Raw genomic sequence first — 22191 nt, 5'->3', positions numbered from 1 at the left:
TAATGATAATGTACATGAAGTATATATTCGTTGTGATGCAACATTGCTATCCAAAGTAATTTCTGGGAGTAGAATCATGAGGGTAGGATAGATAGATTTGATGAATGTTTATGCTAGGTTGATATGGAACCATTAGATGTGTATTAGTTGACAATACTGAGAGGTTTTAAATTTTGGATTCTTTTTCAAGCTTAGTTGAGGATAACAGTATCAACAAATGTAAGAATGTAAAGAGAGTAAGGCATAATAGCTCCTAAAAGGAATACTGTAAATTTACTGTTAATGATTACTGTTAATGACTCCACAGCATCGGGTGGTGCTTCTGTCTGCTGATTCTAAGTGCACTCTGTCTCTTGAATGAGTTCAAGTGGCTTCCCAGCCCCTATGGGAAGGCAGAGGTTGTGTTTGGTAGGCCTGCCTTTTAGTTTATACTACTTACTTGAGATTTCATTTTTTATTTTTCTTTGAAAAAAACATAGAATGTTCTCTCAGAAAATTCTCTTTCCAAAACAAGTTTGGGTGAGAACTGTGACTAAAAACATTAAAAACAAATTAACAAAAACAGCATTTTTCTTACTTAGCAGTGTATAATTTCACATTTTCATGTAATTATTTATTATTATTATTTTAATACTATTTATGGTAGATATATTTTTGAATAATATGTAAAGTAACCTTGTAGATGACTACATTTATAATTCTTTTATTGGAAATGTGCCATTCCATTTAATTTGAAAATTACCTAAATCATCCTGAAATTGTTGATCTATATATTTTATGCTTAAAATTGTCTTTCATCCTTGGTTCCCTTATTCTGTGAAACCTCACAGTTCTAGAGTCTCATAGGTGATAACAACTTTGGTTCTTACTTGTTACAGACCCAGTTATACATGCATCTAACAAACTACTCTGTGAACAAGCACAATGAGCGTTTTGAAAGGGATGAGACTGAAAATAAAGGCAGCAAACGTTCCATCAAGTGGTTTACAGAATTCCTACAAGCAAATCAACATGATGTTGCTAAGTTTTGGAGTGATATTTCAGTAAGATTATGCCATTTTCACAATTATAACTCTTTCCTCAGGTTAATTTAAAGGATCATCAGCATTTTAAATGAAGAAGAGATTACATTAGATTGGGCAGATAAAACATTTTCATGAAGGAAGTGGGAATTGTAACAGATCTTGATAAGCAGTATTTTTACTGCTAGGGATGGGGGAGAGGGAGTTCTAGGTGCAAACAAAGCATAAGTAAAGGCGTAGATGTACAAGAAGAGTGATAAGTGGCTGGGGTTGGCATGGATGGTATTTTTGGGAATTCTCTGGGGATTTGTGGCTGAGACAATATATGAAGGCAAAATTTTAGGTCCGAAAGATCAAAGCTTAACTTGGTGTAAGCAGTAAGGATTCATTCCTTCCAGATTTTCAGAAAGGAGAGTAATAAGGCCAAAGCCTATGAATTTAAAGGATAAGTCTGAAAAATGGGTATAGGATGGGTTCGAGTATAGACCAAGAGTAGGTAGAGGAAGGCACCTAGAGGAAGTTTAAGTGAAAAGAATGGCCCAAAATGAACCACAGTAGAAGAGATGACAGGTCAACTTTGAGGTTAACTCAATGTCCAAGAAATCAGGGAGAAGCATTCAAATGTTCCTCTGCAGTTTTAAGGAGGAATTATAGGGAGAAGGATGTGGCTTTATTTGAAATAGAGTAGAAAGGAACTTATTTTGAAAAGAGGTAGAGCTTAGTTTTATAAGTGAAGGGAAAGAGTTCTGTTCATTCATTTCATCCAGTCATTCAGTAAACACTTACTGAACCCGTAGTATAGGCTTGTTTCTGGCTAATAATCTGAATATTTAGAAGATACAGTTCCTCAAAAAACTTAGAGTTTGGTAGGAAAGACCCACACAAAAATTGTTAATAAAATGTAATTTAGCATGTACAACAACAGAGGCATGCATTGGATTCTGTGGGACTGTAGAGGAAGACCACATATGGTGGCTTTCTGTGGGCGAGAATAAGAGGAGGGCTGCCTGGAGGTTTTGATGCCTGGACTAAATTTTTAAAAGATTATGAGGCTATGACAATGAGTTCTAACAGAGACTTATTGAACTTGAAATGTTTTCTCAGGTAAAAAAGATTAAGTAGTCAGTTAAAAGTGTACATTTGGGATGTAACTGATAATTAAAGCCATGGCAGTGGATGACATTGCAAATGATATGTGTAAAGAGAGAAAAGGAAGCAGATCTGAGGAGGTAACCTAGGTGAAACTGACTGTTTATTAATCTTAACAGAAGTATCACAATGGTATTCAAAGTTAGAAGAGGACTTAATATGATAGACTATGAAATATGATTTAGCTTTCCTTTGGGAGCAAATACGATATAATTTAAATAAATCTACCATGAAAAAGGACATGAAAGTTCATAGCTGAATTTGGTTCTTTCGGGAAAATCAGAAAAGCTAGCATTATTATATTTATCTCTTTGTTGTTTTGTTGGTTGACATTTTTTACACCTTATTTTCTATATATCACAGAATGTAAATCCAGAGACTGTTGGGTGTCAGACAAGTAAAAAGGAGTGAAATGGTCTGGATAGAAGTAAATAGCGTGTGCTGGGAACTGTGGTAATTTGAAGAGTGTAAGACATCTGAAGGAGGTGGATACTATTCAGCACCAGCCTTTTGGTGCCACATGGTATTTTGGGTCTAGTGTGATTCATTCTTCTAATTTGTCAGTGGAAGCTCTAAGTCTCTTGATTTATAAATAAATGTTGGCAGCATATTCAAAACTTTTTAGAAATTCAGGGGTTCCAGCAAAAATGTTTGTCAGCTGGATTTTGTTAGAGACCCACCAACCTGTTAACTTTCTATTCTATCTTCCTGATAGTCTAAATACATCCAAATAAGAAATTTGATTATGATAATGCTGTGTTTATCTACTTATTTACTACCAATGCCTATTTTGCAGAAATTTAAAAAATATTTTAATAATGTTAATATTTAATAATAAAAATATTTAATAATGATAATTTATTATATAGCAAGTTAGATGCATCAAAAGGGTGAAATTTGTTATTTTGAGGCAGTAGCTTGTTGATGGGAGATCATTTATGATGATACCTGATGATTTAATGAACAGATCATTTGATCTCAGTGAGAACAAGAAAGTTTTATATGCTATGTGATATTCCTTTTTCTTTACGCAATTTTTCACTTCCATGTGGGTTTTCACTTCTTTGGAGAAGTAAGTCCTTGTGAAAAGGTGGAATTTATTGAGCTGCCTTGGTGAAGAATGTGTAGAGAAAATTAATCAGAGAGAAAAATTGGTTTTAAGTGGTACTTCCTCTACATAATTAAATTAGATAGAAGGTATAGAAGTAAGACTAATATAAATAAGAGGGTAGGGAAAGGAACCTTTCTTTTAGAGCCTAAAGTATAATTTTCATATATAGCTGGAATATGGCCAATGTGCATCTATTAAGCTCTGAAACATTTATGATCTCTTCTATAAATGGGTAAATTTTGTATTATTCTTGCCTACATTAGTTAGAATGTATAGTAACAATCTACAAATAAGCAATTATTTAATACTTAATAAACTTATTAACTTTCCAAGCACATATTTTATAATTATATTTACTTTTATTAAGAATTATATATAAAGGTATATGCTTAGCATGAGTTAATGAAATAATATATAAAAAGGGAAGAGTTTGAGAAGGCAATCAGTAAATTTTTCTCTTAATGTCACAGTTTACAAAGTTCATGAATTTAACTTAAGACTACCCCCCCCCAAAAAAATTTTTTTTTCTAATGACCTTTCTTGGGAGGGGTAATTTATCTAAAAAGTAACTATTTATGAAAACTAACTTATAGTACCCCCTGTATAGCACAGAGATATGTATTTTGTGCAGATCAAGAACGAATAAGAAATCAATAGAAAATCAAGCCATGGTGATTACAATTATAATCACTCATAAAACCATCCTTACTGAGTGCTTTTTATATATTTTAGGTACAAATCTACAAATCATATTTCAAAGCAATGACACTATGCTGGACATTCTCAAAAGCATTAGTGGAATTTGATTTGTGTTTGGTTCTATCATCGCTGATTTTCAAATATACCTGCAGTCTTGCCTTGCATTCCTTACAAATGTGTGTTTTATGTAGAATAAACACAGATTTATAATTCAGGGTCTATTAATATTCACTCTCCCCATCCTGCCTGTGGTGTTTCATGCAGACACTTATTAGCCAAAGTTTTAACTTTCTTTTTTTTCTTATTCTCCCGTGGCTTCACTAATGTATTGAAAGACTTACATGAAGTGGTTTTTGGTCTTTTTATCTTTATATACTTTAGTATTACCATCAGTTTTTTATTTTTATTAAAATGTTCTGAGGATAACCTTTCATGGCATCTCTGATACCCCAAATATGATCTGGGTGGGGATTCTGGGTGACAGCAGAATTAATTTCTGTGTCCCATTTTTTTCTCCCATGTAGTGACTATTGCTCCCATCATGTAGTGGAATGTTTTGTCTTTGACTTGACGTATGAGGTAGTGTTCTGGAGGAATGGTTGAAAACTATAACAATGGTAGTAGTTAACGCTGAAGGTTTACTCTGTTCTAGACACTGTGCCAAGAGCTTTACATGGAGTCTCATTTTGTCTTACATCAGTCTTTTGCAGTAGATGTTATTACTATTTCCACTTTACCTTTGGGAAAAGTAGGACTCACAAAGTTTAAGCAACGTGACTGAGGTTGTACATATAGCAAGTAGCAAACCAGGGATGAACCCGGAAAGCTTGACGTTGGAGGCGAGTTCTTACCTGCCATGCTATATCGCCTGTACCTGTAGAGAGGGACTTAAAAAGACAATATATTCTAAGAAAAAACCCCAGCAAGCAGTTTTTCCACAATCCATAGCTTGTTCTTAAACTTCAATAAACTCTTTGTTTTGTTAGCATTAGTAACTCACTCTAGTAGTATTGTGTGTCCTCCCAGCAGTTGTGGACAGCTATTTCTGTAGTCAGCAGGACTCTCATCTCAGATAAACCTTGTGAATTGCAAAATCATCACCACACACAGAAGCCCACCTCTCCTAGGTTCTGTCCCTCCTGCCCTTACAGCTTTTGTCTATGTTGTTTGTTGTAAGGAGAGTGCTTTACTCTCCTTAGAATTTTTTTCCCCTGCCACTCCTAAACCTTTCTGTATGGTTTCTGAGAAGGCTAGCATATGATCCTAGCCTTCTTTATTTAACAGACAGAAGCCACATTTTATTTTACTTATTTGTTCACAAGTATTTTTGAGCATCTACTAAATGGCAGGCACTAGTGTTGGCAAGGACATGGCTCTAACAAAACGAGAAAGATCAGCTGATTCTACTCTGCGTGAAGTGGTGCAGTAAGAGATGACAGTGGCTACCTTTGACTCTAGGGTCACAGAAGGCCTTTCTGAATGTCAAGGCCAGGTGTGGGAGTATAGGGAACAGTGTTCCAGAAAGAGGGAACAGTTAATGCCAGGGGCCCTAAGCAGGCAAGCATGGCTGGAATGTAATGAGCAGGGTAAGAGTTGCATGAAACGGAATCAGAGCAGCGGCAGGGGCCACATGCCATAGAGCTTTGTGAACTTGGCCAGGGTGCTGGTTTGTAAGTCCAGGCCTTATTTCCATATATGTAAACAAGACACAAAAAAAGTAAGGCATTTTTACCTTTTTTTTTTTTTATTTTTTAAATCACTATACGTGCAGGAATTGGTTGTAAAGACTTTGATTGTAGCAGAACCTCATGTCCTGCATGCCTATCGAATGTGCAGACCTGGCCAACCTCCAGGAAGTGAAAGTGTCTGTTTCGAAGTCCTGGGATTTGATATTTTGTTGGACAGAAAACTAAAGCCATGGCTTCTGGAGGTAAGGCATTTCTTTAAGAAAGAGAAGTTACTACTGTTCTTGTGCATGAACGCAAATGTTTTTTCAATGTGTACTTGGCATAGTTGACTCATGAACTGAACAGAAAGAGGCCTGAATGGAGCATGTGGGAGGAAGAAAACAAAAATTCAAAGAATAGAACATTTCCAGGAATTGACGGATATGTGTTTGATATTACTTTTCCCAAACTAAGATCGATTGAATTTCTAAGCCAGGACTTTTGAATATATGTGTGAATCTGCTTTTACTGATTTGTTATCTACTTTCTCCACTATTTTCCCAGCCTCACGGCCTCTACCACTTCATGACTTCTGGATGTTGTCTTTCCTCTGTGTGGGTGCCTGGGCTTCAGGACCACAGCCTCCTTGTCTTCATTGGGTTCCCCATTCAAACTCTCCAAGAAGAGAGAGGCTCCGATTGGTTCATTAATCAGTATTCAGTACCTCATACCCCAGCTGGCATGGATTCTCCTTAAGGCCATATAATATGCCTGGGGCTCCTCTCATGTCCAGACTGTTAACTGTGTGCTTTTGGGTTTGCTGCCAGCTTCTGGTATGGTCAGAGTCATCATTACTTTTCTCTCATTATCATTTACTATTAGGGAAATAAAGAAATGATATAAGGAAAAAATAAAAATAGTCTCTGTTCAAGATTTTTGTACCTTCCCTTCCAGTCATATTTATGTTACATCCAGAAGAAAACTTAGAAGTCTTGTGATCCAGTACTATCCCATTCAGTAGTTCCCTCTCCAACCCCTGATCTGGAGTCATGGAGTGCGTTGGCACAGAACACTGTGTTTAGGAAACTTTATCAGCAAAATATCACATACCCAAACACTCGTGTTTACTAGATTAGTTACATTATGGAACATATTACTATAGAGGGTCCAATCAACAAGTACCTTTCATTTTAAGCTGATTATTTTTTTGTTAATGATTTTGAAGTTGGAAGTTCCATCTGTAACTTGAAAAAGCAAATTGAATAAGTGATAGATAATCAAGACACTCAAAATATATTTTTAGGAAAGAACACTTTCCCAATTTGAGGGCTCATGGTTTTGTGTGTGTGTGTGTGTGTGTGTGTGTGTATGTGTGTATATGTTCAATTTCCTATGTGCCAGGAAAGTATATTCTATTTCCAGTCAAATACAGACATCAGATGTTCAAAGTTTGCTCTTGCGTGGGTCCTAGAAATAAGATAAATGTAAGGAATTTTGCTTATAATTTTGCTTCCTTCATTACTTAGATATGAAAGCATTTGACTCTGTACCTTACTAAGGCGTGACATTTTCTTCCTTAGGTTTCCTTCTTTGTCTGCAATTACCCCTTCCTGTTTTTTAACTTTATTTTTTTTTTTCCTGCTCCTGCTACTTGCCTTTTATCTTTGATGGGGTGGGGAAGAAGTGAAGGCACATGCATGAAGTGGAATTGAAACTATAGCAGGGAATAATGACTATGGATAACTAGTGTTTAAAGCATTTGTCTAACTGGAGCTTTGTATGAGCTTGGTAAATCGGAATTGACTGAGTGGTTGGATTCTGTATTTTTTTTAAAGGCTCAAAACATTGTTTACATTAATATTTCTTCATACTCTACTCTCCTCTTCATCATCACGTCCAGATCAGTAACCATTTAAAAACCCGACAATAATCAAAAGCTAGACAGCACTGTTTGCATTAACATATTTTCATTTTTGATTCATTACTTCATCATTTTTCCAGATCAGTCAGAACCATTACAAAAACTTTACAGTAAGCAATAACTATGGATAATGAACATTTGTTATATTAAAACAATTAAAAGAATCTTATTTAGATCTTGCTTCTTTGTGTTTTCTCCCAGCTGCAATTGTAGTGGTTCTAACATATGTTGTTAAAAACCTTTTGGCACCATCAAGTGGAATAAGATAGAAGGTGCATCTGAGAATATGATAACTTTTAGTTAACTGGAATAATTGCAGGTAATGATTCATAGTAGCAAAATTGCAGAAATTTTCAAGCACAGAAACATTTTTTTGGGGAAAAATATGGAAATTGGGTAGGGTATGAATATACTGCTAATACTTTAATTACACTTGGATTAATTTCAATAAGTCATTGTGTCGGGGGTGGAGATACAAAAAGACAGAATATTTATCCTGGCCGAGTGGGGACTCAGATATGTCTCATGGTAATAGTTACAAGGATAAGTAGGGAACAAATAGGGTGATTAATCTCCCTGTGTACAGGTGTGTATTTCACAATTTAAAATCTTTGCAGAGGAGGGAACGCCTGAGCAGAGTGTTTAAGGCTATAGAAGGTGTGGTGGGGACTGGAGGTTGGGAGAGATGGGGTTGGGGTGGGAAGAAATTACGCAGAGAGAACAGCGCTAATTAGGGAGCATAGAATCTATTATGGATACTTTGATATGTGCATGAAATGATTGCCCTTGTTTTGATAGTAAAACTATGATTTGGTTGGTCAATAAATAGTATTTATTAATTTAATTTGCTTTCTAATAGTTTGCAATTTTTGCATGCATTTACAAGCTACTGAACTTTAAGACTCTAACATCTACTGAACTTTGTTCGTTCTAGAATTGGGGTAGGAAATGAGAACCAAAGAAGCCATCCACATCACAGAGTAGAATTTTTTTTTAAAGATTAATTTTTTAAAAGATTTTATTTATTTATTCATGGGAGACAGAGAGAGGGGCAGACACTGGCAGAGGGAGAAGCAGGCTCCATGCAGGGAGGCTGACGTGGGACTTGATCCTGGGTCTCCAGGATCACAACCCGGGCCAAAGGTGGCACCAAACCTTTGGGCCACCAGGGCTGCCCTAAAGATTAATTTATTTGTGAGAGAGAGGTGTCCAATGCTGGGATCGATCTCACAACCCTGAGATCACAACCGGAGCAAAAGACAAGAGTCGAACACTTAACCAACTGGGTCACCCAGGCACCCCAAAGTAGGATTTTGACTGAATGGAACCTTGATTTTCAGAGTTTCTTCTGTCTCTAGTTTTTACTTTCTCATAAAACTTTTGAAAAATCCAAGATGTGAATTGAAAAAAGTTTCTCTACTTTTTCATGTATTAGTTTATCTTGTGTGAGTATATTTCTTCATAGACCAATTTCTTTTTTATGGTAATAGCAGGAATATTATGAGATAGATAAGAGAGAGTGTCTGAGGTTACTACTATCCTGGAGGAGGGATATGTCTGGTAGTATTCCAGATAGCAATTTTGGAATGGAGCATCTAAGGAATTCTATAAAGATAGATAACATTTCAGTGAACCGCTTAATCATTGGTTTCTAAATGCCTAGTTCATTCTATAACCTTATCCTTTGTAGCAACAGAACTATTGCTAATTGTATTACAAATTCCAGAGATTTGAATCAGTATGGACCGGTTGAAATTTTTTCATATAAAATGTGTTACTGTACCCTTTCTTCACACTTGTAAGAGGAAATCCTTAAGAGTTTTGAAGTTTCGAAGCAGATTCATAAACTACCTGCATTAAATTTTGCCTGGAATAAATGGATGTTCTTGCCATTACCTAGTTGCTCCCTTCTCGAGACCACATTGCATCGGCAGAAATATGTCCATCACCACCTAAATCAGCAGTCAGCAAAGGCATAATATAGTTTGGCCTATCCCTATAAGTGGAATACCATGCATCAAGATGATGGCATGAAAGGTTTTCATAATATATTGTTAAGGGAAAAACTTGGATTATAGAATAGTATTGTTAGTATAGGTATGTATTTGGAAGGTAAAATAAATATACCAATATATATGCATAGCAAATATTTATCATTTATCAAATGGTTAGCAATACCATTTATCAAATGGATAACAATCTACGAGGTGATGGGATTACAGGGGATCTTTTTGTTGTTTGTTTAGCTTCCATGTGCATACTACTACTTGTATTTTCTATAGCTGCCAGTTGTAAACTGCATACCATCAGTTATTTTGTCTCTTGTGGAATGGAATTATATAAGACAACTCTCTTCTATGACTATAGTGACATCGTGTTTTTTTGAGATAGGCTGTGAAATTAGGTGGTGGTCATGAAGCTAAGCTGGAGTTTTGAACTCAGCAGTGTTCTAGCCAACTGAGTTAATTAGGTAGTCTTCATAAACACTTGCTATTCCAGTTACATTTTTTTTCCAGTTACATTTTCATAGCAACAAAGACAAAAACAAAACTTCCACCTCTTGAAGTGGTACTATATTGTATAATGGATTTCAGGGTATATTCAGTTACTTTACTTTTTATTTTTCATCTTAATGAAATCCTGGAAATGATGTTGGAAAGAACACTCACAAATGGCTCTCTTATTCCCATGAGTCCTTATACAGTTAGAGAGGCTCATAGAGGTTAGTCTGAAGCTACCTTAAATAGTATCTTCTGAATTATATAATCAGTGGAAATGAAAATTGATGATTTAATTGTTTGATCCAGATAGGAAGAAAATAATTTATTTTTTTAGGCAGCAATAGACGAATTCATCCAGGAGATCTGAAGCAGTGAAAAGAGGGCACTGTTAGTTTCTACATGCTAAATAAATGCATAAATGATTACTTTATTGGTATCATGCATATTATTTTTGTTACATCATTATTGTTATTGTTAATACTGGTCCACTAACCTTTTTGTCAAGATAGTCACCTGTAACTTCCCTTAACTTACAACCAAGAATGCATGGAGTACTGGGCTGGAGACAGTGGCGAGTAGAGAGAGGACACAAATGCTGACCTAAGATCCTGAGCTAAGGCAGCAGGGGGAAAGGGGTGGTAACAACATTCATTTCCTTTCAACTCCTTGATTTAGGGTGGTGAGGAAGGGAGGTGTGGCAGTGGTAACTGGGCCATCTACCATGTAGAGCTTTGAGATTATTATAGTTTTCCTATTGGTTGGGGATCGTGCAGTGGTTTAACAAATATGTATTGAATATTAATTAACCTACCAAAATGTGGCTGATCTCATTGTTTTCTTTGTAAATTTCAGATTAATCGAGCTCCAAGCTTTGGAACTGATCAGAAAATAGACTATGATGTAAAAAGAGGGGTGCTGCTAAATGCACTGAAGCTACTAAACATCAGGTAAAGTATTTCTTCCATCATTTGGAAGGTTTTCCTCACTTTTGGCATAGAACAATCACTTGTATGTGGGATTGTTTTGTAATTTTTTCATGTTTTGTATTTTGAATTTCTTGATTTCATTCTTCAAACCCATTTATGTTTTCTTTTTGAATATCCTTTCCTCTCTACAGACTGCTTTTCCTTCTCTCTGTATCATGCTCTGAATCTACAGTAAATATGGTTAAATAACAGGGTTGGTATAATTATTCAATACAGAGCATAAGGTTGAATTGGAGAATACCTGAGGAAAATCTCTAGATTATCTTCTTCACCTTACAAGAAGAAGCAGAGGTCATTCAGGAAGTTAAAAACGTAACAACCCTCAAACATTTGGATTTCCTACCTTTCTGTTCAGAGATCTTCCCACTGTATCACGCAGCCTGGGTAAAGAGAAGAAAGAAACAATTGTTAAGGCAGGGTTAACCTTCCCGTTGAAAAGCATAGACAGGATTTCCTTTTTTTTTTTTTTTTTTTTAAGGCTGGATAATATTCCATTGTATGTATATACCAGATTTTCTTTATTCATCTATTGATGAACATTTAGGTTGTTTCTATGTCTTGGTTATTGTGAATAATGCTGCAGTGAGCATGGGAGTGCAGAACTTTCTTCGTATCCTGATTTCAACTCCTTTGGATATATACTTGGAAGGGGGATTGCTCCACTAACAGGATTATTATTAGGCTGGTTGTAGTGTACATGATCATGGATCTCAAATATTTGAAGTGCTATTTTGTAGGAAAGCTTTTGGCTCCTTATGAAAGAAATTTGTTAGAAGTTTAATTGAACTGCCTAATGAAATAATGAGTCATCTGCCATTTTAAGTGTTCAAACAGTGTTTGGGGTGTTGGATTAAAGGACCTCTGAGGTCATTTAAACCCAGGGATTTTATGATTTCAATTGATTCTTATCGTCATTTAAAGAACTCTTAAAGAGTTGTGGGATGCTCCCAAGCAATTTATTTACTGTAAATAGTCCCAAGCATTTAGCAGATGCTTGCTTGAAGTAGCTTTATATGAGAAGCATTATTAAAAGAAAATAATAATTTTCCTTTTTGTTTGATAGATAAACTTGGTAAGAAATTTTCATATGGCCCCTTCTTTTGCTTGATCAAAGAATGCTTTGCCTAAATTTAACTGACATTTCAATTATCCTAGAAGAAATGAATAGAAGATATATAAAAAGTGGAATTTTTGTTTATTTAGCTTACATGAGTGCATCAAATATTTTAGATTATTCAAAAGTATACCTATACATATTTTTGTGTTTACAATTATTATATAAGTAGGCCTTATGTTTTTTGTTTTGTTTTTTTTGCGTAACTTTGCCAATGATGTCTTTGCCAACCAATTCAGGACAAAATCTGTGGTGTTTTTGGCTTCTTAAAAGTGAGATAGTGAGAAATTTCTAGACTTAAAAGTAAAGGAAAGTTGGAATTCATTTTTCTTATTTTTTGTAATGTTCCACTAAGAGAATGTAGTACAATTCTTAACATTTAGAGCATGTGCTGATGAAGTTTACATTGCAGATGTGCCTTTTCACTCTACCTAGTTGGAGTGTGCCATGGGCATATATGTGTTAGATTTGTCTTTCAAATCTGCACAATTCTTAATACAATGTTTTACTTTTAGTATGGCTCCATGTATATCCCAAAATTCATTTGTAAGCATACATTTTTAATCTGAAGAAAATCCAAAAGAAGGTACACTGCTCAGAGTATTCCATCACAACCCCTGGGAGTATGGAACCTCCAGTTTACTATATGGAGACCCACATTTGATGGATGATTAGATGAATATGATGTATGGGAATATATATATATATATATATATATGTTTACTATATATATGTTTACTATATATATGTTCACTAAATATATATAAATATAAATATATATTATATAAAAATATATTATAAATATATAATATAAATATATATAATATATAATATATATTTAGTAAACATATATATACTAAATATATATATATTTTATTTAGTAAAAACATTGATTCATATCTCCACTATGTCTCCTCTTCTGCTAATTTTCCTCATAGGGAGAAGATCAGGGCTTATTTGAATTCCTGTGTTTTATATTTCAGGACCAGTGATAAAAGGAGAAACTTGGCCAAACAAAAAGCTGAGGCTCAAAGGAGGCTTTATGGTCAAAATTCAATAAAAAGGCTCTTACCAGGTTCCTCAGACTGGGAACAGCAGAGACATCAGTTAGAGAGGCGGAAAGAAGAGTTGGTATGAAAATTTTCACAATATACCTACAATTTGAACTGCATAATTCATTGCTCAGATTTTATTTGTAAAATTTCTTCATTTCTAGAAAGAGAGACTCGCTCAAGTACGAAAGCAGATTTTAAAAGAAGAACATGAAAATCGGCATATGGGAAATTATAGGTAACTGTGCTTCCATTTTCATACAGATTGAAGAAGTGTCAAAACAACTGTTCTACATTTTTAGCCTTTTAGATTTACTTTGAGCACTGTTTCATTCCTGCTAGCCATCTTCATGGGTGGATGTATAAGATCTTTTAAATCTGATACTATCCTGTGACCTTATTTACTTGTAATGTATTATTTTGAGAAAGTCAGGTTTTAGGTCTCCTAGTTTTCTTTCTGTCCATTCAGAGTGGTTGCTCTACTTTGTTTAAACCCAGATATATCAGGAATCAGGCAAATAATGAAAATGTTTTGAGGAGGCAGATATGAGACAATACAGAGGGGTGTGGACTGTGTTGCACTGGAACCCCTCCACGGTATCCTTTGACAGTTTAAAAAAGGACACCTCCCCCCAAGTTCCTTGTATTTTTGGAAAGACTACCCATCTTCTCAAGCTTTGGCATTAGCTTAACAGAATTGGGAGATTTGGGGGCCACAGAGCTTCTTACTCTCTTGGTGAAACATTCTTTACTGCAACAACAAGCAATTCTTTCCATCAACAGCAACAAGGAGAACACATTCTTCTCATTCTATGTCTACCCTCTTCTCTCCTTTAGAGAGGCACATTCCACCACCCTAAAAGAGAATATCAAGATTAATGCCCACATTCTTGTATACGTCAGTAAACACATGGTGATTGCACAACTTCCAGATCATTTCTCATCACCTGCTCTCTCCCATGAAGATCTGTATTTCTTCGACTGCAATTCTCCAGCCACCTCTCCACAACCAAACCCTTATACTATGCCCTCTGAAGCTTTATTGTTTAATGACCATTCTCTAGATAAACTTTAACTTTTGTAGGTAACTGGTGAAAATTTGTGAATTTTTTATAACTGAATTCTTTATTTCTAGCACCTAGAAGAGTAACTGGCAGAGAGTAGGTTGTCAAGGAGTATCTAGGTAATTGGACTTAACTCTTGCACTACAATAGCCTCTTTTAAACAAGTTGATTTGTCTGATTTATTGTAGACGAATTTATCCTCCTGAAGATAAAACTCTGCTTGAAAAGTATGAAAATTTGTTGGCTGTTGCCTTTCAGACCTTCCTTTCAGGAAGAGCAGCTTCATTCCAGCGAGAGCTGAATAATCCTTTGAAAAGAATGAAGGTAAAAGAATGAATGTTTATAAAGAGAAAAATGAATGAAGCCAAATAATATGTTTTTAAAAACAACCCACCTTAGTCCCACATATAAAAACATTTGTTTTAAGATGCACTTTCCTTTTATTTTAACAGATGGTAGTATTTCATAACCAACCAAGTGATTTCATAAATAAGATGTCTAACAGGACAAATTATACAGATGTTGATATTACGTTGTCATATCAATCTATCATAATAAACATGTTTTCTTACAGAGATGTGTATATGTAACTGAATAAAAAATCCATTGAATTAACCTAATTGTTTATGATGCTCTCATTATTTGGATTGTAAGTGACATTATACAGTATTTTTTCCCTGATACACTGCATATACCTGGCATGTGAGAAGTAATTGAAACACACACACACAAACACACACACACAGAGTAATCTGTTTATCAATATCTTTTGATGCATAATAAACCATTTATTTGCTCATATTCTGTAATCTTGGCTGGGCTCAGCTGAATAGTTTTTCAGCTTGGCTTCCTTGGAGTGAATTTTATTAGTTGCATTTATGTGGAAGTTCTTTTTTTTTTTTTTTTTTCCTTTATGTGGAAGTTCAACTGGGGTTGGAAATCCAGGAGAGCTTCATCACATGGCTGTAGCCTCAGTTAAGATAGCTGGAACATCTGGGGAGCTGGCTCAGTGTCTCTTTCTCTTTACATGCTTCTTAGCAAGGTAGCCAGATCTTGTAACATGATAGCTTGGAATTTCAAAAGGAAGCATTTCAAGAGGACAAGTGCTAATCAAGCCTCTGCCTGCTTGCATTGTGTTTGCTAATGTCCCATTGGACTAATAAGCGTAGGTAGACTTATTTATCAAATTACTTATATTACTTATACTTACTTTATATTACTGGACATTTCACTATAGTGATAACCTTCCATTTCTTGGATGCCTTGTTATATTGAGTGATTCTAAAGTTATAAAGCTTATTATAGATTTTACTTTTCATGCAAATTCTGCAAAAAGATGAAAAGCCACTTTCCAGTTGGCTACACCTAAAAGACAGAAGCAGAAGGAATTATGTGTATACTTCAATGCTCTTCTCTTCCAATAGTCTTTCTTTTGACATACACCAGTGTTTCCACCATTAGAATTATATCCTGTGGCCCTGTGTTTTCTTGATCAAAAGAGTGGGAGACCTTTGTTTATTTTTCATCACCTGTTGTGTACTGTTATTTGTTATTTCTGTGGATACACATCTATTTCATCTTCTCATTACTATGCTCCCCAACCCCTCTTTTTCTGCTAGAAAACCTAGGGGTTTGGGAGCTAAATAGATCTACATTCAAATTCCAGCTCCCTTATGTGTTAATTTTATAACTTTAGAATAAACTATGTGATCAATAGCTTGCACATTACTAATATAGTAGTATTAAAACTATACTTGAAAGGTTGGTTTCTAAGATAAAATGGAGGTTAATTAAGATAGTCGATTTAAAGTACTTGTCACAAAATAGGCTTCAAATCTTAATTCTCTTCCTTGTATTCTTCAAAATCTGGTTTAAATGCCATCACTTTGCCTGTCCTATTCCTTTGGTTTGTGAGTCTCTTATACAAATATCACACTATCTTCATTACTGTTGCTTTTGCCCTTTCTAGGTCCTTTATGATTCCATATACATCTTAGAATCGACTTGATTTTATATTTTGATTAATTTTGTATTACAAAGTGGCTGCTGGGATTGTAATTGGGACCGTGAAGAATCTATAAAATAATTTCTGGGGCAGTAACAGCACTGAGTTTTCTGATCCATTAATATGGCATATCTCTCCATCTACTTGAGTCTTTAAATTACTCAACTGTTTTATAGCTTTTGATGTATAGTTTTTGCACATCTTTAATTAAATTTATTCTTAAGTATTTGATATTTTTGCTACTATTGACAATAATATAGTTTACATTTTTTCCCTTTTAAATTTGTTCTTAGGATGTAAACATCTGATTATTTTTATATATTGCCCTTGTATCTAGCAATTTTTACATATTATATTTTTACTAACTGCCATCTTAAATTAATTTCTGGTTTTTATTTGGTTATTTAGAAACTCATTGCTTAATTTCCATACATTAAAAACTTCTCTTTTTATTTTTGTTGAAAATTTCTACTTTATTTCATTGGTGTTAGAAAACATTCTGATTTCCCTACTGTAAAATGAACTGATACTTGCTTTAGCTCTATTAAGTACTTATTTTAGTGAATGCTCCAAATATACATGAAAATAATGTGTTACTACAGGTGTTGGTTATAGAGTTGAATTTGGCTGTTAGTTGTTCAGGTATTCTGTATCCTAAGTTTTTGGCCTATTCATTCTAGCAATTACTGAGAAAGACTGTTAAAACTTCAACTGTGATTGTGCATTTAGTTCTGTCAATTTTTGTTTCATATACTTAGAAGTTATGAAGGTGTCTTTCTAATGAATTCATCCTTTTTATTTTATCATTATGAATTGTTTTTCTTTCCCTTGGGTAGTACTCTATGTCTTAATGTTTACTTTGTGTAACTAATGTGGTCACACTAGTTTCTTTCTTATGGTTACTGTTTGAATGACTATCTTTTCCATCTATTTATCAATTCATCTGTGTTCTTATATTTAAAAATATCTCTGGTAAATACAGTTTAGTTGGGTCATATTTGCTTTGAAATTTAGTCTCACCCTATCTGTTTCTTAATCCTTTCACATCCTTACTGGTTGTCTAAGTCTAATAGTTTTCTAACTAACCTTTCCTATTTATTAACATATATACTCTTTCTTGTGTTCTGCATTTTGTCATGCAGAGTCTAACAAGGATTATCTTCAGCTTGAAGAAACGTTCTTTATTACTTCATATTCCTTGTAGCATAAGTGTGGTGTTGATTAATTTTCTCTCTGTGTCTCTCTTTTATTTTGGGGGGGGGGTCAGAAATTATCTTTCATTTTGCCTTTTTTAAGTGGTAGTTTAACTGGATATAGAATTCTTTCTTGGCAGCCTTTTCTTTCTTTCTTTCTTTCTTTTTTTTTTTTTTTTTCTCTTTCAGGACTTTTATGGATATCACTTATTTGTCTGCTAAATCCTATTGTTTCTATTCAGAATTCAACCATCGTTATTCTTGCTTTCCTTCTAAATGTAATAGTCTTTTTCCTTGGCTGCTTTTTTTTCCCCTCCAGCATTTTGACTTTGATGTGTCTGTGTGTGGCTTTCTTTGTATTAATCCTGCTTTTAATTTTCTTAATTTCTTGAAGCTCTGGGTTAATGTATTTCATTATTTTTGAAAATCCTCCTCCATTTTTTCTTCAGATATTTCTGCTGCATTATTTTATATTTATCTCTTTATGGTACTCTAATTACACATATATTAGAGACAGGGACAGCATCCCATGTATCTTTGATACTCTGTTCTGTTTTTCCTTGTTTTAAATCTTTCTGTGTGCTTCAGTTTGGATAATTTCCACTAACGTATCTTTGCTGTGCCCAGTCTGCCATAAGCCTCTTCAATCACTTATTAATTTTTGATTATATTTTTCAACTCAAGAATGTCCATTTGGTTTTTTAAATCTATTTTTCTGTTGAAATTCTGCATCTTCCATTCATTTTGTTCATTTTTCATCAATTTTCTTTAACATATATATAGTAGTTATTTTAAAATCCTTGATTGTTAATTTTAGCATCTGGATCATTTAAGGACCTGCTTTTTAAATTTTTTTTTTCCTTTTTATCATGGGTCACATTTTACTGTTAGTTTGAATGTCCTACAATTTTTATTTGTTAGACAGTGTTTATAAAAAAAATCATAAAAACTGAGCTGATATTATTTTCTCCCCCCAAAAGGTATATCTTTCATCTTTCAGAGTGCTAAGGTAAGGGGCTAATCACTTTGAGCCAAAGGAAAGTTGAACAAAAGCAAAAATCAACAAGTGGAACTACATCAAACTTACAAGCTTCTGCACAGCAAAAGAAATAATCAACATGAAAAGGCAACCTGCAGAATAGAAGAAAAATTTTGCAAAGCATATATATGATAAGCAGTTACTATCCAAAATATATAAAGAACTCATGCAATCACATACCAAGAACAAAAACAACCTAACTAAAAAATGGACAGAATAGCTAAAACAGACATTTTTTTTCAAAGATGTCCAAAAATCCAACAGATACATCAGAAAATGCACTATATCACTAATCGTCAGGGAAATACAAATCAAAACCACAATGAGTTATCATCTCATTCCTATTAGAGTGGCTGTCATCAAGAACACAAGAGATAACAAGTATTGGGGAGGATGTGGAGAAAAGGGAACACTAGTACAGTGTTGGTGGGAATATAATTTGGTTTAGCCAGTATGGAAAGCAGTATAGAGGTTCCTCAAAAAGCTAATAATATATCTACCATATGATCCAGCAATTCTACTTATGGGTATATACCCAAAGGAAATGAAAACAGGATATCCAACTGATAAATTCACTCCCGTGTTTATTGCAGTGTTATTCACAGTAGTCAAAATTTGGAAACAATGTAAATGCCTGTCAGTGGATGAATGGATAAAGGTGATGTGGTATATATGTACAGTGGAATATTCTCAGTCATGAGGAAGAAGGAAGTCCTAAATTGTGACAACATTGATGGACATTGAGAATATTATGCTAATTGACATAAGTCAGACAGAAAAAGACAAATACTATAGGATATCACCAATATGTGGAATCCAAAAAAGCCAAACTCATAAAAACAGTAAAATGGTATCTACAAGGGTTGGAGACTGGAGGAATGCTAGAGAGATTGTTTAAGGATACAATCTTGCAACTAGTAGTAAATAAATCCTAGAGACCTAATGCACGGTATAATGAATATAGACAATACTGTATTCTAATAATCAAACTTGCTAAGAAATATTAAGTAGTCCAATCAGAGAAAAGAAATGATTATTATATGATATGATGGAGAAGCTATTACCACAATGGCAATCATATTAAATATATAAATGTGTCTTTACACAGTGTTATATGTCAAATTTATTTCTATTAGTAAAAAAAGAAAGAAAAATTGAACTTGGTTCAGTCTGGGTTGTAGTATTTTTAGTTTACCATCTTGTTTCAAGTGCCTTAAGGATGAAATTTATCAGTGTTTGTTACAGAGCTCATTTTCTATTGGTATCTAAAAACTGTAAGATATTACTGGGTTTCACATGCCTGTATCCTCCTACTCCACTACATACGCAGTAAAATTGCTGTCAGAGAGACCCAGCAGGTGAAGAGAACCAGCTCTGTGGATTTCTTTAGATGTTGCACTAGGACACATGATCGTTGAAAACTCTATTGTATTCTCTTTATTCCAGCAGCATCTCCTTGCTTATTATAGACATGGTCTCTACCCATCTGTGTGCAGACTGGACAAATGATCCCAAAGTAGAAAGTGGCTTCTTATCTTTGCTTACCTAGAACTTTTCCCCCTTTGATATACAGTTTCTTTTAAACTATTTTTTATCCACAACTTTCTGATGTCTTAAAAAATATGATTGTTAAAAAAATATGATTGTTTAGTTTATCTTTTTCTAGCTGCTATAATGAAAGTGTTATCTATTATGACCTTCTTTCTCCTAAACAGAAACAGAACTCTGAGTTTCTTTTGAACTATCTTGGTTTGCTGTCACTGGAATTCATTGTAGGATTATTATTTAATCAAAACATTATAGCAAAGGGCTTCTGGGTAGCTCAGTTAGTTAAGTGGCTGCCTTCAGTTCAGGTCAAGATCCAAGAGTCCTGGGATCCAGCCCCTCATGGGGTTCCCTGCTCATCAGGGAGTCAGCTTCTCCCTCTGCCCCTCCCCTCACTCATGGTCCTTTTCTCTCTCTCTCTCAAATAAATAAATAAAATATTTTAAAAAATCATAGAAAAAGTATTTTGGTATTCTAATAGCTAAGCTTTATTGAATTGGGATGAAGAGTAACTTCTTTTACAAATTTCCATTGCACAGTGAGATTTCTAGTTTCTTCAAAAACCTTTTTTTAAAAAAAGACATTGAAATATGTCTTAAATATATAAATGAAGATGTAATATTTTAAAGGTTGAATAAATAGCTCAAGGAAGTTATTGATTATACCTCTTTCAGCATAGGTATTATACTCATATTGCTCTGGTTGGGTCAACATTTACTTGAGTATATATGTTTTTGTAACTTTTCCCCTTAACTTTACAATGACTTTAGAAGAACATAAGAAGGCATTATGCCCATAGAATGAAAATCTTTCACAAAGTTCTAAAGATACTCTTGCACAATAGTTAAAATTTTGAAAGTCTAATTAAATTGTGCCCATTTACCAAATACTAATATTAGATCGTTCTAAATGAAACTATTAGGCCAATCATCAATTTTCTTCTGATGTTGTAATATTATATACACTAATAATATAGAAATCACTGGTGAAATTGTGCTCTGGGAAACTAGAGTGAACTTTTAGAAATTTAAAAATGTTCAATAGACTAATTTATTGAATTGTATTATACTCAAGATTTTAATAGTACTAGAGGATACATTTGTTTATGATATTAATATATAGTAGATTTCAGCTATATATTGTTTATATTGCCAGATTTTATTGAAGGTTTCTTCAAGAGATTTTTCCATGACTCTATTTCTCATTTGATCTGAGCAATTTTAGTTGAATAGTTCTAGGACTCCTTGTTGTACATTGTTTTATGGAGATTAGTGAACCTGGAAAAATTCTAGAGCCATTAGTGATCATAATTTTAATATTTTTTAAGGAGGAAGATATTTTGGACCTTCTGGAACAATGTGAAATTGATGATGAAAAATTGATGGGCAAAACTTCCAAGCTTCGAGGACCAAAGGTGCAGTACCTCTACATTCTTAAGTATCGCAGTAGATGCTACCAAGTGCAGTAGATTTTACCTTTATAGTTCTTACTGTAAGAATGACTGATGCCACTTTCAAGGAACCATACGGACTATGTGTCCAGTGCAGATAGCGTTAGGGAGATATACTCAGGAGAAGTTTTGTTTTGTTAGTTTCCCTCAGTTTTAAATTCTTTCCCTAATGCTAGTGAAAGCCCTATGAGGTAGGGCCAAGAGGGACATAAAACTAGCACCCTTATTCCATACTCAGTATTAGATTTTTCTCAAATCTCTAGACTTAAAAATCATCAGAGGTGTGTAGCATTATAGGTAAGGCAAATCATGACCCTGAAGAGCCTCATGGGAAGTCCCACTTATTGCTGACCTAGCAGCATTAAAATTGTGTTAGTTAAAATAGGTATGGTTTCTAGGAATAAACAGAAAGCTATCATGCAAACAAAAATGGACAGGTGTTTGCCTTACCTTCATTCTCTCTTTAGTGACGATCTACATGTTCCTTTTTAGTATGTCCAAGTCTTTGCTAGTAGAGTAGGAAAGTGTTGAATTTGTAAAATCTTGGAAACTTTTTATTTAGTTGTTGTTGTTGTTTTAGTTTACATGTCAGCAATACAAAGCTATCCCTGGGGGCACCTGGATGGCTCAGTGGTTGAGCATCTGCCTTTGGCTCAGGTCATGATCCCAGGGT

General features: G+C 34.3%; 1 protein-coding gene across 7 annotated transcripts in view; it reads left to right on the top strand.

Moving 5' to 3' along the window:
- The window catches only part of TTLL7 (tubulin tyrosine ligase like 7), a 153399-nt gene that overhangs the window by 73758 nt on the left and 57450 nt on the right, over nt 1-22191 (top strand). For 6 of the 7 annotated variants that reach the window (XR_012034920.1, XM_072834239.1, XM_072834238.1 and 3 more), the window contains 7 exons: nt 879-1043; nt 5753-5911; nt 10923-11017; nt 13154-13301; nt 13387-13460; nt 14475-14610; nt 21396-21482. Coding sequence is in view for 6 of the 7 variants with exons in the window: in XM_072834239.1 (XP_072690340.1) it covers nt 879-1043; nt 5753-5911; nt 10923-11017; nt 13154-13301; nt 13387-13460; nt 14475-14610; nt 21396-21482 (864 nt within the window). In the remaining variant the exon portion in view is untranslated. The remainder of the gene's footprint in view (nt 1-878; nt 1044-5752; nt 5912-10922; nt 11018-13153; nt 13302-13386; nt 13461-14474; nt 14611-21395; nt 21483-22191) is intronic. The other variant, XM_072834242.1, reaches the window with a different exon arrangement.

The sequence above is a fragment of the Canis lupus genome, chromosome 8 (genome assembly GCF_048164855.1).
Source record: "Canis lupus baileyi chromosome 8, mCanLup2.hap1, whole genome shotgun sequence".
Classification (NCBI taxonomy): domain Eukaryota; kingdom Metazoa; phylum Chordata; class Mammalia; order Carnivora; family Canidae; genus Canis; species Canis lupus.
The sequence above is the reverse complement of the archived record's forward strand: the minus strand, read 5'-3'. Positions and strand labels throughout refer to the sequence as shown.